The sequence below is a fragment of the Odocoileus virginianus genome, chromosome 2, assembly GCF_023699985.2.
Source record: "Odocoileus virginianus isolate 20LAN1187 ecotype Illinois chromosome 2, Ovbor_1.2, whole genome shotgun sequence".
Classification (NCBI taxonomy): Eukaryota; Metazoa; Chordata; class Mammalia; order Artiodactyla; family Cervidae; genus Odocoileus; species Odocoileus virginianus.
Window position 1 is genome coordinate 83,371,699 of NC_069675.1, and position 17,730 is coordinate 83,389,428.

General features: G+C 38.2%; 1 protein-coding gene and 1 pseudogene across 3 annotated transcripts in view; one reads left to right on the forward strand and one right to left on the reverse strand.

Moving 5' to 3' along the window:
• Nucleotides 1-17,730, reverse strand: part of TAF1B (TATA-box binding protein associated factor, RNA polymerase I subunit B) — a 53,431-nt gene that overhangs the window by 14,234 nt on the left and 21,467 nt on the right. For all 3 annotated transcript variants that reach the window (XM_020912033.2, XM_070451831.1, XM_020912034.2), the window contains exons 8-9: nucleotides 17,273-17,372; nucleotides 1,609-1,756 (exon numbers count right to left, since the gene is read on the reverse strand). In XM_020912033.2, the coding sequence (XP_020767692.1) occupies nucleotides 1,609-1,756; nucleotides 17,273-17,372 (248 nt within the window). The remainder of the gene's footprint in view (nucleotides 1-1,608; nucleotides 1,757-17,272; nucleotides 17,373-17,730) is intronic.
• LOC110149563 (eukaryotic translation initiation factor 1 pseudogene) lies at nucleotides 4,045-4,535 on the forward strand (annotated as a pseudogene).

The window sequence follows — 17,730 nt, forward strand, 5'->3', positions numbered from 1 at the left end:
AGTTCCTTTTCTATTATGACATAAACATTTCCCATGCTTTTATATACTATTCACAAACATGATTTTAAAAGATGCACACGATTCCACTGGATATAAAAAATATTTACTTAAACATTACCTTTCTGTTGGATACTTATTTCTGATTTCTCAGTATTATAAATAAGGTCAATAACATTTGTGTATAGTTTTTTATCTATATTCCAAATTATTTCTATTGAACACTGTGGGAAGTAAAATTTCTCTATCCTGGCTCTTTTTAATATGGTCTCTAAAACAGCACTTTAAAACATCAGATGATAGCAGTCTCTGTATATTATAGTGGCTTTAATTCTACTTGTTACTCTCAGGAAGAGTTAGGTGAGAAATACTATTAAGTTACACACACTGGTCATAAAACACTGCCACCATCATTTCTGTCCAATAGCAACTATGTGAGCTAGACACCTGCCATAACCCTGGCTAAAGCCTTAGCCAGTTATATTTTGGTAATTCCTTGCATTCTTTCCATATCTTAGAGTTTCCCATTATGAGCTTAGGATTTTGAAGTATATAACAGAACACAGGAACTGGCCATATTTTGAAAAAATCACTCCAAAAGTAAATCAAAAAACCAAAATCCAAAACAATAAACTGATATATGTAACATGCCAAAGTGCAGAAATCAGACTTCCCAAATTCTGGAATCTTAATCAAAGAGCCAGTGACTTCTGAAGTTACAGCAAGACACATACATTCCTTAGCTTAATAAATGATACATTTGAAAAGCTTATTTTTTTCTCTTTAAAAAATATTTTAGAAGACTTAATATTTACATGTGTGTATATATATTACTCCAATTTATGTTTATTTTTACAGCTAAAATTATATTATACATGCAGTTTTGTATATTGTTTTTTTCATATGTCTTTTCCTTTCCTATTAAAAATAAATTCAATCACTTTTTTTATATTGCATAAGCAATAATATAGTCACGCCATGTTTGTATTTTCTGTTAAGAATAGAAACCCTGCATTTCTCACATTTCTAGTTTAGCAAGAAATTCAGGAATAGATTCCATCGGCGAATTCCGCTGGGGTGACCTGTGTCTTGGTGTATTGTGAACAAGGGCTAGTGAGGCTGCCTCTGCATCCTACCAGACACTCATCTCCATTTGTCTCAGGGACTGGAAATAGCAATATGTTACTAAACAATAAAAATATCACTGCAGATTAACTTCTGGGATTTTAAAAATTAGAATTCTTTATTTAATAATCACGCTTCATGCAAATGAAGGAGTGCTGCCCTTTTTCAGCAGAGGTGCCTCAGTAATTAATAATACATACTGAATCATGTGTTACTTGTATTCAGTAAAAACTTACTGTAAAAACCAAACATTATCTCTCAAGCTTATCCCTCTCACCCAAAATAGAGCTCATTACTTCTGAATAGTGTCCTTTTAACCATTTTAAATGGTCCAAAACATTTTAAGAAAGAACTTTGAAATTAAGCTTCATATTATTATAGACCCTGTCAGGTGACTCTAATAGTCTCTGATTGAGAGGATTCGATACATTTTTCATAATAATTCAATAAGTCAAGGCTTATTTACCATATATACCTCACACTTACCAGGGAGATTGACCTCCATCAAGTATTTCATACACAAGATGTTTGGATGAAGATAGCAGTTTTCAGTTATGTCTGGAAAACGCGGCAAATCTAAAAATGTGGCAACTTCAATTATTTTTTTAAAGATAACTTCATAGTTAGGCCAACACTGGAATGAAAGAGATAGTCAAGGTAGCGATTTCTGCAACATAAATTATTTTAAAAACTACTTTCTGATTTTAAAAATAACATGTATTCACTGAATAAAACTTGGGAGTGTAGATTAAAAACATTAAGGAGAAACACCCATAAACCCCAAATATCCTCACTGAACTGTTTTAAACAGTAATAGTTATAAATTTAAAAGCCACTAAAATTCTATCTGGCTCAAACAGTTCTTACTGGCCTTACCCATGATATAGTGAAACCATTACTTCTTGCCAATCATAGAAGAATCTGGGATAAAGCTGTAATCCTACTGGAATTACGATGTCATCACAATCCCAGCAAAGCAGGACTTCCCTCTCGCCTTCCCTAACCAGCACCCTCTTGCCAACCTTCCAATTCATAGCTAACAGATGTGGTTCAATGCTACATAACATTCACGTGCTTCTATGTTGGAGATGACAACGGGGCTTAAGTCTTATAGCTAAAAATGTGCAATTCAGCTTTCTATTTTCTCATATGTTAGTCTATAAGAAAGAGTACCTTACAGAATTCAGGAAAATGTATGAGCCAATATTAATAAATTAATTCTGTTCATTTTACGAGCACCCTTGTAGCTAATCTGGTATGCTATTTATATTTTTGCAATTTCCAAACATTCTTCTCATTGATACTACATATAATTTTTCCTTATTTACTTATCCATTCACATAAAAATATTAAATTTAGAGTCTATTCTATGTAAGATACTTCGGGAAATATAAAGATGAATAAAGTGATCTCTTCAAGGAATATATACTCTAGAAAAGGAAGTCAGTGTTCAAAGATAACTATAGGATAAGATAGCTGTTGAGTGCTACAACCAACATTTTTTTTTTTAAGATCTATGGGATTTCAGAAAAACTAACATTTCTGACATGGTTGGACCTCATTAAAATTAGGCCAGAATACAAACATTCTGGAAATCTGTTTGGCACTATTTATTAAAGTTGACTGGAAGTCAAGAGTGAGATTACTGTCAGGGTGCAGGTGATCACGACTGGAAGTGGGGATAAGATGGAGCTTCTGGGGTGCAGAGATGGTTGTTTCTTGATCTAGGGGGCTGGTTCAGGTAATGAAAGTTCATCAGGTTGGGTACATTTGTGATAAGTTCACTTTTCTGTATGTATGTCTCGCTTAAAAAAACATGCTAAGAGAGAAAGTTTATTAAACTATTTTGTGTAACAATCACTTCATATATCACCCTATAGGAGAAATCATCCAACCAGCAAATTCAGAGTTGGCAAGACCTCTAAAGGTATCTGGTCTAAATTTACAAAACCCCTAACAGGTGTATGTCTACCTCTTCTTGTAAATCTCCAGTGATGGGAACTCAATACCTTTCCTGAAGGTAGTCTATTCAATTTTTAATGCATTTAATCATTACAAAGTTCTTCCTTATTCTAAGTGAAAATCTGTTTCCCAACAATTTGTACCAATAATATTGCTATGTCAAGTCTTGCCCATTTTCTAAATGTATGAAGGTGTTTGGGAACCAAGTGAAGGAACGAATACTTCTCTGTTCAATGTTACTTTGGTACATTCAGCTTACATGCAATTATAAAGCACAAGGGAATACTTTATAATGGTACTGGCTCAGATGGTACAGCGTCTGCCTGTATGCTGCAGACCCAGGTTCGACCCCTGGGTTGGGAAGATCCTGTGGAGAAGGAAATGGCAACCCACTCCAGTACTCTTGCCTGGAAAATTCCATGGACAGAAACTCCATGGCGGGCCATAGTCCATGGGGTAGAACTATGACTGAGTGACTTTACTTACTTATAGAAAACAAACTGCAAATTTCCAGAATTTATAACTATGTCCAATTTTACTTTGCCTGAGGTTACAACCTTCTTTGTATTGTATTTATTTTGATGCCAGTATTTCAGTATCTAAACTTTTGAGTTTTATTAGGGAGAAAAGGCTTTTAGTTTATGCTATATTATTAACATATAATCAACCTGTAGGTGAAGAATATAAAGTAAATTTCTGTCTAACCAAATAGCAATGTGGCCTTTTAAGTCTGTTTCTAAATGCTGAGGTACAGTAATTCTACTTGTATACGAAAATACTATTAACAACTGTATTTTAATCTGTAAATTCAAAAAGGAAAAAATGACCCAGTCAATGAGCTGCTGCCAGGGACTCAGAGGCCTCCCCTCACTTCCCGATGGAGGCTCTGTCCCCCTGCCCGCTTTCTCCCGCCGCCACCTTCCGCAGGCCATTTCCACCGAGGAAAAGGAATCATGTTGTATGTCCCATATCCAGAATCTCCACTCTTCAGATTCTTTGCTTATGCAAGTGAGGGTGATGATCTGCTTCCTGCTGGCACTGAGAATTATATCCATATAAGAATTCAACAGAGAAACAGCAGGAAGACCCTTACTACTTACTGTCTAAGAGATCGCAGATGATGATGATAAAAAGAAACTAGTGAAGGCGTTTAAGAAGAAATTTGCCTGCAAAGGTACTGCAATTGAGCATCCAGAATATGGAGAAGGAATTCAGCTACAGGGTGACCAGCACAAGGACATATGCCAGTTCCTGGTGGAGACTGGACTGCCTAAGGATGACCAGTCGAAGATTCACAGATTTTAAGTGCTTTTGGCTCACTGAAGCTTAAGTGAGGATTTCCTTGCAATGAGTAGAATTTCCCTTTGGTCCCTAGTCACAAGTTTAAAAACCTCACAGCCTGTATAATGTAACCATAATTTTGGGTTTGCTTTTTAACTTGGACTAGTGTAACTCCTACATGCAATAAACTGAAAAGAGCCACACAAAAAAAAAGTTAAAAATGAAAACATATACTCTATCTAAGTGACCTTTGGGAAAAGCTGTCTGTTTATCTTTATAAAATCAACTCATTTAGACATCTGCATCATGTTGCTCAGAATTTGAAGAATCTTCTCAAGTTAACAATTAATGTTACTGACAAGATTTACGGTAACCCTAATCCTGCTCCCCTCTGGTGGCTTAAGCGGTAAAGACTCTGCCTGCAATGCAGGAGATTGGGGTTTAATCCCTGGATCGGGAATATCCCCTGGAGAAGGAAATGGCAACCCACTCCAGTATTCTTGCCTGGAGAATACCATGGACACAGGAATTCTAGTCATGGAGCTGCAAAGAGTCGGACATGACTAAAGTGACTTAGCATACAATCCTTTTAAATAATGCAGGTAGGAGATGAAAGTAAGTACTTTTATCTGCAAACAAACACTAGAGCAGTGAATGTTCCTCTTTGAAAAATAATCATCTCAGAAAATCAACTTAATGGATAATAAAATCATGACAAGTAATAGTAAGATCATTAATGAAAAGGAATCTAGTAAGCAAAAAAGAATTGATGCTTTCGAACTGTGGTGCTGGAGAAGACTCTTGAGAGTCGCTTGAATTGCAAGGAAATCAAACCAATCCATCCTAAAGGAAATCAGTCCTGAATATTCCTTGGAAGGACTGATGTTGATGCTGAAGCTCCAATACTTTGGCCACCTGATGCAAAGAGCTGACTCATTGGAAAAGACCCTGATGTTGGGAAAGACTGAAGGCAAAAGGAGAAGAGGGCGGCAGAGGATGAGATGGTTAGATGGCATCACTCACTCAATGGAAATGAATTTGAGCGAACTCCGGGAAATAGTGAAGGACAGAGGAGCCTGGTGTGCTGCAGCCCTTGGGGTCGCAAAGAATCGGACATGACTTAGCAACTTAACACACACACACAAAATATCCACAGTGACATCCGCTACCTTCTGCCTCCAGCATCACGTGAAATGGTGGCCCAACTGGCTCTACAGGGCTTGGCTACGGACTAACCCTCCCACACATCTGCTCCTATTCCACCCAAGTCAGGCCAGTCTAGGGGCCTGCACCACCAGCTCAGCAAAGCATCCAACCTAGGGCAGGAGACTGGCAGGACTATGACATGGCACCGTTGTGGAGAACGTGATCACAGGATCACATTTTTCTTTTCGTGCCATTGTCCTTAGCCTGGAGAATGGTAGAAGGCTCTAATTTTGACAAGATTCCAAAACATGGATATAAAATAATTACAGTAAACATTTAACAACTGTGTTGAAGTGAAGTCGCTCAGTCGTGTCTGACTCTTTGCGACCCCATGGACTGTAGCCTAACTGGATCCTCCGTCCATGGGATTCTCCAGGCAAGAGTACTGGAGTGGGTTGCCATTTCCTTCTCCAGGGGATCTTCCTGATCCAGGGATCGAACCTGGGTCTCCCACATTGTAGGCAGACACTTTATCGTCTGAGCCACCAAGAAATAGTGTTATTTTGACTTTCAGAAAAATGTATGCATGTATAGAATACACCTAAAGGAAGGATGTCATAAAAGTTGCTGGGCATTTGTACTATATTTCATTTGGAATCTGTGTGTTAAGTAGAATAAGAGCACTACTAGAATACTATTTAAAACTTCGCATGTTTAGTTTAGGTATAATAGTACTTTGTTTTATATTGGTCTTTGGTTATCCCCGAATTAATTTACTTTTACCTCTAATTTTTTTTTGTGGAACAAGATGCAATAACATAAGACAGACAGAGGCAAAGATGAAAAGACTAGTCTTTATTGCTCAGAGCACATTTCTATCAGAACCACTTGTAAGACGCTGATTTAAAAGTCCTCAATCCCACACCAGACTTCATAAATCCATCCCTAACACTAGGTCTAGGAAGCTGTAGTTTAAACAAACTCGCCACAATATTCCTGTGCAAGATAATAATAAAATAAAATGAAGCGGCTCTCCACTCCTTCTTCCTGGAGCCTGGAAGAGACACTCTGACGGTTTTAGTTCACAAGCCTGATGAGAGAAGTGTACCCACACATTCCAGCGATGGCTAAGATGCTGCAGAAAGCCAGGAACAAAAGAGCACGTCAGCTGGTTTCTATTCACGCTGCCTAGCAGTAGTAATCCTGGAAGGGAGTGGGAGTGAGGGAACCTGAGAACACCTGTTATCATTACGCTCCTCTCAGTTTCCCTCAGGTAGATTTCAAACCTGCTAGATGATTACTCTAACAGAGGTTGCACAAACAATCCCAAGAGTGACATGCGGCCTACAGAGGAAGATGGTGAAAAAATCTGGAATAAAGTTTGAAAACTCAGAGTGTATTAAAGCTTGATCCAGTGAGATAGTCATCTGGAGGGGTTCAAAGAGTGACTGACAGCTCTGGAGGAGTCTTTTTCTTCCTTAAACTGTCAGGGACCTAGTTTCACAAAGGGCGTAAGATTGCTCCGAGGCAAAATGAATCATCATGGCAAACTGCCACTCAGTGGGTTTGGCTGAACCAACATTGCATCTTTTCTTTTCACTCATTCAGAGAGGAGATCAGAATGTTGTTGATCAACATTCACAAAGCTGGAGATGTACTTCAGAATGGATTTCCAGGTTCCTCTTTATTGCTTCTTGCTGAGTCTAGTGAGGGATGACGAAATGACTAATTCTTGATAGGCCTTAGAATCACTGTCAAGGACCATGGTACAATAATTTGTATGTTACATACTAACTGTTTAGAAATTGGTCTGTGGGTTTAAAACACAAAGATTAAAAAAAGAAAGAAAACAAGGCTGAAAATACACAAGTAGCTCCACTGTCTGCTAAGTCACTGGCAGAATGAATTCCACCTGTAAGAGAAAAGTCTGCTTAGGCCCAACTTTGGCTTAAGCAGCAATTTGCTTATCTGGTACTCTATACAGAGATAGTGTCTCAGAAAAGGAATAGATTTTTAGTTTATTCTACCAGATAAACTGAAAGATTTTAGCTAGAAATAAATGAAGCTTCAGATCAGCACCACACTTCAGAAATTTGACTCAAAAATAAAGCAGCAGAAGAGACAGAGGCAGAAAAAAAGAGGAGGAGGAGATCTTTAAATTTAAAGAAAATGAAACAGTTTACCTCCCAGGAGTTGGGAATCATAACGCAGAAAAAGGAGATGGTTGGAAATTCTAAAACTTAATTTTCATACCTGTTTCCTCTCCTGAACTCAACTCAAGTCAGAGTAATGGCAGAAAGACAAACCCATGGCCCGCTTGGAACAAGAAACAAACCACATCAATACTCTCTACTCTGGATTCCACTTCCCTATGTTATAAAGGGAGTTTTGTCAGATTTGTTGTTATTGGGGCCCACTTGAATATTAACAGAACAATTTAATGGAAAGAAATAGTTCACACAGGATAAAGGTTTAAGGGTCTTTAAAGCCTTTTTTTCCCTCCTCCCTTTGGTTTTTTTTTTTCTTTTAAGGTGTGCTCAACTTTCTGGAATAACAAAAACAAAACAAAACCAAACACAGAAGAAAAACAGTCCCAAGCAGCCCACACACACAAAACTCCACTGGCATTATCTTCATCACCATCTCCTAGAACAATCGCACCTTTTGTCATTTCTGGTGGAGGTACAGCTGCTGAAGAAGCCAAGACTTAGTAGAGAAAGCTAAGACATGAAGGGAGGGAAGAAAATGCTTCCTTTGTTAACGAAAAGCTGTTTCCATTTAAAAGTTTCAACATACTATGGAATAGTGAATGCACTTTTGTGAGCAAATGCAAAGCGTACAATGAAGAAAAGCTGCCTGTCAACTAAATAAACAGTCATCTGAAGGCATCCCAAACCTTCTCCACTTTTCTTGAAAAATGTGGGGGAGAGGGGGGAGGGAAGTATGTACTATTAGTAGAAACAGTGGAGGATGCGTCTAAAACGTATAGTAAATATGACACATAGGGCTTCTAGAGGGCTACAGATTCATATAATTACAATATTAAGAAATCCCAAGGCGAATATGTTTTTTAAAAGACCACAAGGCTATAATCAATTGTTCTAGCATGCATTAAAAATGGCGTGCTTGGGAAAGCATTTTATTGAATTTCACAAATATTCCACTGAGTTTATTTTCCTTCATGAAGCAATGCCTGAAGACAGGTAAGGACAAGCTAGAGTTTCTGTTACACAACAGCAGGCTCTTGTGATAAACCTGATTACAATACCCTGTCAGAGGTGAACTTCCTGCTTTGCTATTAAAAAAAGGCACAGTGCCGCACCCTTACTTATTGTTGTTTCGAAGCAAAAATTCAGCTGAGAAAAAGCTAATGCTACATGCACCTGTTAACCCAAACCTAAAATAAGACTTTCTATGGCAAAGGGAAATTAATAAAGAATAAAACTATGTCAGAAGAGATTACAAAGCACTGTAATATATTATTTATGGAGGAAGGATAAAATGAATTCCACACGCATTATGATTCATAAAACAGTTCAATTCGAATTTCTGGTCTGCTAGAATTATCTTAATTGTTGTAAATCTATCAGAAGTAACAAGAAATATACTTTTTTATATTCAAAATCTAGTCTTCTGAAAGCCTATGGTGAATACATTACTTTATGTGAAATATAGTCTTGGTCCTGGGGATAAGACCATTTCAGAAACATGCTGTCGACTTGCCCAGACCAAGATAAACCTTATGAACAAATACAAATTTATGAACCGATGACCAACTGAACAGGAGACGCTCATTTGGTTTGGTCTCAGGATCAGAGTTGGGAAAAATCTACCGACATTCTCCTCCAAACATTCTGCTTATTATGGAATACCTACATTTAAATTCACCTATCTGTACTAAAGCATATTAGAAGTTGGTATCCAGAAGAGCAGACAATCCCCCAAAAATTTCCATTTGATCTTGGCAGGGTTACGTGATTATTTTTGCAGCAGGCTAACCTCTGTCACTGGGCTTCCCTGGTGGCTCAGTCGGTAAAGAATCCAACTGCAATGCAGGAGACCTGGGTTCGATCCCTGGGTTGGGAAGATCTCCTGGAGGAGGGCATGGTAACCCACTCTAGTGTTCTTGCCTGGAGAATTCCATAGACAGAGGAGCCTGGCAGGCTGCAGTCCATGGGGTCGCAAAGAGTCAGACACGACTGAGCAGCGAAGCACAGCATAACCTTTGTCATTACTCGGTTTTCCTTAGGCGAGTACAAAACTTGGTTCTCATTCCTTCTCCTGGGAAGCAGAGTTTGGGGGAGGCCTGGGCTGAGCACGCTGGGTACCAGGGGTGAGTACTGACACAGGATCGAACTAAGTCACAGGCACTTCACATGAAATCACTGGCTTCACTTTGCAAGCATCAGATATTATTTTTCTAAAAAAAAGTCATCCATGTAGCCTCAAACATACAGTTTCTGACTGGGGTAATTAACTACTGGTTTCAGTACATGGGTGAGCAGTACGAAGAACTGATAAGATTATTAATCTCACAAGCGGTTTTCATGAGTGATACTGACACACCCATAAATCGAGTTTGTAAATGTCCTTACTTATAAGCAGAAATTACATCCCTTATGCATTTACCACTAAAATGTCAGTGGAATGCTGTTTTATTTTTTCAGCCAAATGCCACTATTTAATAGCCTCCTGATACATAATAAATACAAAAGAAGCAGACTGGAAGCTTACTACTTAGGTAGAAAAAAATCCCCCAAAAATGTATTTGAAATCTTCTCTAAATATTTAATTCTGTTTTTCAGCTATTTCAAATCATTTAATCAACAAACAGAGTCCTTTTCCATGTATACAGAATTGTATTATATATGAAGTCGTATGTGTGTGTGTGTGTGCGCGCGCGCGCGCGAGCGCCTGCTCAATCATGTCTGACTTTGTGACCCCGTGGACTAAAGCTCGCCAGGCTCCTCTGTCCATGGAATTCTCCAGGCAAGAATACTGGAGTGGGTAGCCATTTCCTACTCCAGGGGATCTTCCCGACCCAGTGATCAAACATGAATCTCTTGCATCTCCTGCATTACCAGGCAGATTCTTTACCACTGAGCCACCATGGAAGCCCATGAAGTCTTATAGATGACAAACAGAAGCACTACATGATTCCTACTGTCAAAGAGTAGCTAGGGATGCAAAGAATATACAAACAAACCAACTGTTACATCTGCCCATGGACTCCTCCATGAGTACTCCCTCTGTGGTTCTCCCTCCAGAGGTAACTAATATCCTGAATTTTGCTTACCATGAACTTTTTTAAAAAATAGTTTTTTCATACATATAAATATACCTATATATTTACTTTAACTTCTTTTTTGAGCTTAATAAAAATGGCATCATACTGTACATAGTTTCCTAAGATTTGCCTTTCACACTCGACAGAATGTTCCATTCTTGCTGATTGTATCTATGGTTGTTTAATACACCATGTCTGACTGTGTCACATTTTATCCCTTTTTCTGGTGACAGACATTTAGATTGTTTCCAGTTCTATTTGTTTGCTTTCTTCTCATCACGTAGCTTCCTTCTTTAGCCTTTTAGCCTTGTATCCTTAAACACTAATCTCCATCAACAGACAACTAGTGAGGTAATTGTGGCATATCTATTCTGTGCAGCTTCCAGAAAAATAAAAAGTTAAAGTTAGTAAGTTAATTGCAGTTATACAAGAGAATAAAAGAAAACTAAGATCATGGCATCTGGTCCCATCACTTCATGGCAAATAGATGGGGAAACAGTAGAAACAGGGGCAGACTTTATCTATTTGGGCTCCAAAATCACTGCAGATGGTGACTGTAGTCATGAAACTAAAAGATACTTGCTCCTTGGAAGGAAATTTATGACCAACCTAGACAGCATATTAAAAAGCAGAGACATTACTTTGCCAACAAAGGTCCATCTAGTCAAAACTATGGTTTTTCCAGTAGTCATGTATGGATGTAAGAGTTGGACTATAAAGGAAGTTAAGTGCTGAAGAATTGATGCTTCTGAACTGTGGTGTTGGAGAAGACTCTTGAGAGTCCCTTGGACTTCGAGGAGATCCAACCAGTCCATCCTAAAGGAAATCAGTCCTGAATATTCATTGGAAGGACTGATGCTGAAGCTGAAACTCCAATACTCTGGCCACCTGATGTGAAGAACTGACTCATATGAAAAGACCCTGATGCTGGGAAAGATTGAGGGCAAGAGGAGAAGGGGACAACAGAAGATGAGATGGTTGGATGGCATCACTAACTCAATGGACATAAGTTTGAGTAAATTCCAGGAGCTGGTGATGGACAGGAGGCCTGGCATGATGCAGTCCATGGGACTGAAAAGAGTCGGACATGACTGAGTGACTGAACTCAACTGAACTGAAGAGATTATCCCTATTCTTTGAAACTATACACTAAAATATTTAGGGATGATGTGCTATGTAAATGTAACTTACCTCAATGATTCAGAAATAGAACTGCAGAGATAGATACAGTGATAAAATAGCACAAAGGATGAAACTGTAGGATAAAATAGTAATAAAATTTGAATCTGGGTAAAGGATACATTTTTATTTTTGCAGCTTTTTTAGAAATCTAAAAGTATTCCCAAATAAAAGTTTATTTTAAAAAAAAATCTCTCTAAAGATATACCATGTTCTTGGATTGGAAGAATCAATATTGTTAAAATGACTATACTATCTAAAGCAATCTACAGATTCAGTACAATCCCTATCAAATTACCAATGTCATTTTCCACAAAACTAGAACAAAAAATCTGATAATTTGTATGGAAACACAAAAGACTCTGAACAACCTAAGCAATCTTGAGAAAGTAAAATGGAATTGAAGGAATCAACCTTCCTGATTTCAGACTATACTATAAAGCTACAGTCATCAAGACAGTATGGTACTGGCACAAAAACAGAAATATAGACCAATGGAACTAGAAAGAAAGCCCAGAGATAAACCCACACACTTATGGTCATCTTATCTTTGACAAAGGAGGCAAGAATATACAATGGAGAAAAGACAATTTCTTCAGTAAGTGGTGCTGGGAAAACTGGACAGCTACATGTAAAAGAATAAAATGAGAATACTTCCTTGTTAGGAAAATAAACTATACACAAAATAAAACTAAATATACAAAAATAAACTAAAAATGGATTAAAGACCTAAATGTAATCATCAGAGACTATAAAACTCTTAGAGGAAAACATAGGCAGAACACTCTTTGATATAAATTGCAGCAAGATCTTCTATGACCCACCTCCTAGAGTAATGGAAATAAAAACAAATGGGACCTAATTAAACTTTAAAGCTTTCACACAGCAAAAGAAACCATAAACAAAATGAAAAGACAGCTCTCAGAATGGGAAAAATAATTGCAAATGAAGCAATCAATGGACAAAGGATTAATCTCCAAAATATACAAGCAGCTCAATATCAGAAGCACAAACAACCCAATCAAAAAATAGACAGAAGACCTAAACAGACATTTCTCCAAAGACATATAGATGACCAATAAATGCATGAAAAGGTGCTCAACATCTCTCATTATTAGAGAAATGCAAATCAAAACTACGAGGTATCACCTCACACTGGTCCGAATGGCCATAATTGAAAAATCTACAAACAATAAGTGCTGGAGAGGATGTGGAGAAAAGGGAACCCTCCCGCACTGTTGGTAGGAATGTAAATTGATACAGCCACTATGCAGAACAGTATGGAGATTCCTTCAAAAATTAGGAATAAAACTACCACATGACCCAGCAATTCCACTACTGGGTATATACTCTGAGAAAACCATAATTGAAAAAGATAACATGTACCACAATGTTCACTGCAGCACTATTTATAATAGCTGGGACACAGAAGCAACCTAGATGTCCATCAAAAGATGAATGGATAAAGAAATTGTGGTACATACATACAATGGAATATTACTCAGCCATAAAAATGAACACATTTGAGTCAGTTCTAGTGAGGTGAATGAACCTAGAGCCTTTTAACAGAGTGAAGTAAGTCAGAAAGAGAAAAAAATATAGTGTATATTAATACATATATATGGAATCTAGAAAAATGGTACTGATGAGCCTCTTTGCAGGGCAGGAATAAGAGATGCAGAGGTAGAGAACAGACTTGTAGACACAGTGGAGGAAGGAGAGGGTGGGACAAATTGAGAAAGTAACACTGAAACATATATGTTACCATATGTAAAATAGATAGCCAGTGGGAAGTTGCTGCATAACACAGGAAGCTCAACCCAGTGCTCTGTAACAACCTAGAGGAGTGGGATGGGGTAGAGGGTGGGAAGGAGGTTCAAGAGAGAAGGGACACATGTATACTTATGGCTGATTCACACTGCTGTATGGCAGAAACCAACACAACATTGTAACGCAATTACCCTTCAATTAAAAATTATATATATATATATATATATATAAAAGGCTAATTCCTCCAAAAAAAAGCTCGCTAAGATACAAGTGAAAAAGGCAAAGTAAAATAGTTACTGCTATCCAGATATAGTCTCATATTATTTTAAACTTATACTTTCTATCAAAATCTCTATAAGAAATCATTCCCCTCTTTTACTCCTGCCCCCTCACTCAAGATTAATTTAAAACTAGTCAACAAAAGAGATTGTTATTAGGGCGAGAATTTTATATAAACAAACGTTTATAACCATGATCCTCCAATAACATGGTCCAGCTGGTAGAAAATTCAGAAGCAAAGATTAGATAGTATTTGTGAATAGAGATTATAATTTTCAAAAAAATCCAGGAATAAAGGAGCAGTTGGATACTTGCAGGCATTCAAGAAAGAACTGTTTAGGTAACAATTAGCTAAAAAGCATCTGAATATTGACTCTGTTTCTAAATGTCTAAAAAGTAGTATTTGGAACACTTCTATTTCTGCCCTTAAAGCACTAACTACTATGGGAATTGACTTCCCATGATAAACGGAGAATTGGGGAAAATATATAAGGGGACTTCCCTCTGGTGGCCCAGTGGTTAAGAATCTGCCTTGCAATGTAGGGATGCAGGTTTGACTCCTATTTGGGGAACTAAGATCTCACATGCCCTGAGCGCTGCAACCACCAAAGCCGGCGCCACTGAAGGGTTCACACGCTGCAACGACTGAGACCGTGCGCTCCGGGTCCTCGCCGTCGTGTAGAGAGCCTACACGCCACTACTGAGTCCATGTGCCCCAATCAAAGTCCGTGTGCTGCAACAAAAGACCCCACAAGATGCAACTAAGACCCGATACAGTAAATAAATAAATAATTTCTTTTTTTAAAGAAAAAATATATGAAACAATTTCAGGCATTAGAAAACAGGAAGCACAGGATGATATGCCCTGAAAGAAGAGAAACAAACGGCTGCAGGATGCTGCCTGGAGGCAGTCTGCAACCTGCAGTGCAGGGAGCAGAGAGTGAAACAGAGCCCCAAGGTCTCGCTGAGTTAGAGATTAGAGTTCCTGGAAGCTGGGGTGGCTGTAATTTGCAGACACAGTATGAGTGAGAACGCAGATGCACAGAGAACTCTGGAGGTCTGCAAAGGGGTCCTCTCAGTCTTTGGCTGAGTACCAAACTCTGCATGCTTTAAAAAAAAAAAACCTGAGGTCAGGGGAGAAAAAAAAATATCACTGGATCTTTTACCCCAGTGAATCCAGACAATTCTCAGAGCTCACATAAGGCACCAGCTGGAGTGGAGAGGCTTCATAATAGTGGGGGCACTAGGTGAATGAAGTCTTTCAGAGGGACATCACTTAGTAGGAGGAGCTAAGTTAGTCCAAGAATAAAAGCTCTGGAACAGCCATAAAAAAGCTTGAAAACAAGCTTCTAAATGATCAAACTGATATCCAAGCTACCTAATCATACAGCAGAACAAAAATCCGGTTATCCATCAACCCAAAATTCACACTGTCTGCATCCAATCAAAACCACCAGGCATAGAAAGCAGGAAAACAAGACACACAATCAGGAGAGAAACCAGTCAACAGACTCAGAGGTAACAGGATCAGTAGATGAGAACCTTAAAACATCTACTGTAAATACTGTCAATAAACTGGAGGATGAAAAAGAAAACATAAACATAATGAGAGAAATGAAAAATAAGACTAAAATGGAATTTCTAGAAATGAAAAACATGGACTCTGAAATGAAAAAAATAGTGGAAAAAGAACCAGTAGATTACAAATTCAAGAAGTACAGATGAGTGAATTTGAAGACATCACCATAGAAACTATACAATACAAAACATAATGAGGGGGAAAAAAAAAAAAGAACAGAAGGCTGTAGTTTGAGACTACTGTGTAGTCTGAGACTACTGTGTACAATGACCCTGGCAAAAGATGCCACCTTCCGAAGTGTCCGAGCTTCCCTGCTGGCTCAGACGGCAAGGAGTCTGCCTGCAATGCGGGAGAAAGTGAAGTCGATCAGTTACGTCTGACTCTTTGTGACCCCATGGACCGTAGCCTACCAGGTTCCTCCGTCCATGGGATTCTCCAGGCAAGAATTCTTGGATGGGTTGCCGTTTCCTTCTCCAGGGGATCTTCCCGACCCAGGGATCGAACCTGGGTCTCCCACACGGTGGGCGGACGCTTCACCATCTGAGCCACCAGAGACCCGGGTTCAGTCCCTGGGTTGGGAAGATCCCCTGGAGGAGGAAACGACAACCCACTCCAGTATTCTTGCCTGGAGAATCCCACGGACAGAAGAGTCAGTCCATGGGGTCATAAAGAGTTGGACACGACTGAGTGACTAACACTTCACTTCACTCTGAGGTGTTTACTCACATGTATAATTGGCAAGATGGTGAACCATACTCATGCAGAGGTTTAGCAAGGATCACAAATGTCTCCTGAAATAAACTGAAAACAACGTAAAGGCTGTGAAGGTTAAGAAAGCCTATGAAAAGATTTCCTTAAGTGGGCAAATGCAGGATAATATTTAATATTAACATTTAGTACTCTGAAAACCTGATGAAGAGCAAAGGGCATATAACCTTTGAGTACTATAAATAGTGATAAGGACTCATAATTAAAAGAACAGAAGATCTTCCACTGGAAACATGAAAAGAGAGCTAGAGGAGGACTGATGCAAACAAAGGACTGAAAACAGTGCCTCTCAAAACAAAAGTGCCGGTGCTCAGTGCTATCTGACTCTCTGCAATCCCGTGGACTACAGCCCGCCAGGCTCCTCGGTCCATGGGATTCTCCAGGCAAGAATACTCGAGTGGTTTGCCATTCTCTTCTCCAGGAGATCTTCCTGACCCAGGGACTGGACTCGGGTCTTCCACAATGCAGGCAGATTCTTTACCACCAGAGCCACCAGGGAAGCCCTAACACAGTAACTTCCAGTTCCTTCCTCCAAAGCAACATAGTGAGCAAATAACAGCAAAATACACTGTTTTCTAAAATTTGAAATTAGTTCAAGTTCTCTATATAAAACTTCTGAAATTTAGTCTCAACAATACACTTATCTGCAGTGCACACATCTTACACTAAAGCTATATTTTGAGAATAGCCTAAAGAATAAAGAAACCACAAAAAGAAAATATAAATAATAGTTCTACTCTTTATTAAGATATGATTAATGTTTCATATTTAAATAGAACAAAAAGTGGTTGACTTTTTTAAACTTCAACATGAAATAGTAAATCAGGAGATGAATATAAATCAACAAATTACTCTAATGTCTCATAAGTGACTACAAAGTTAAAAAGAAAATAATTTACCTCTATGGCAAAGATTCCTTTGTCACGTCCATATAATTTCATCTCTTCTGGAAAATGCTGAAAAGCATGTATGTAAGGAATATGTTCCTCTTCAACAAATCTGTGTTTTTGAAAAAGTTTCAATATAAGATATGTACTGATTTGGCAAAGTAAACAAAAGAGGGGAAAATGTTATATTTCAAAGACAAGGTAAGAAGCAGTTGAGTATATTGTATATCTCAAATAGATTTAAGAATAATTAACCTGAAAATATCTATATTTCTGTTCCCTTGTGCAGAGACAAGATTTAGTTGATTATCTAATAATCTCTTCTGTTTCTGCCCAAATAGATAAAATATTTCTAAAAGGTGTGTTTATCTTATTTGTCAATATACCAGGCTTGTAGATATGGCATTCCTTCTGTCTATCCCTAATTTCTCTGACGTGATTAGTTTCTACTCATCTTTTAAATGACTTCT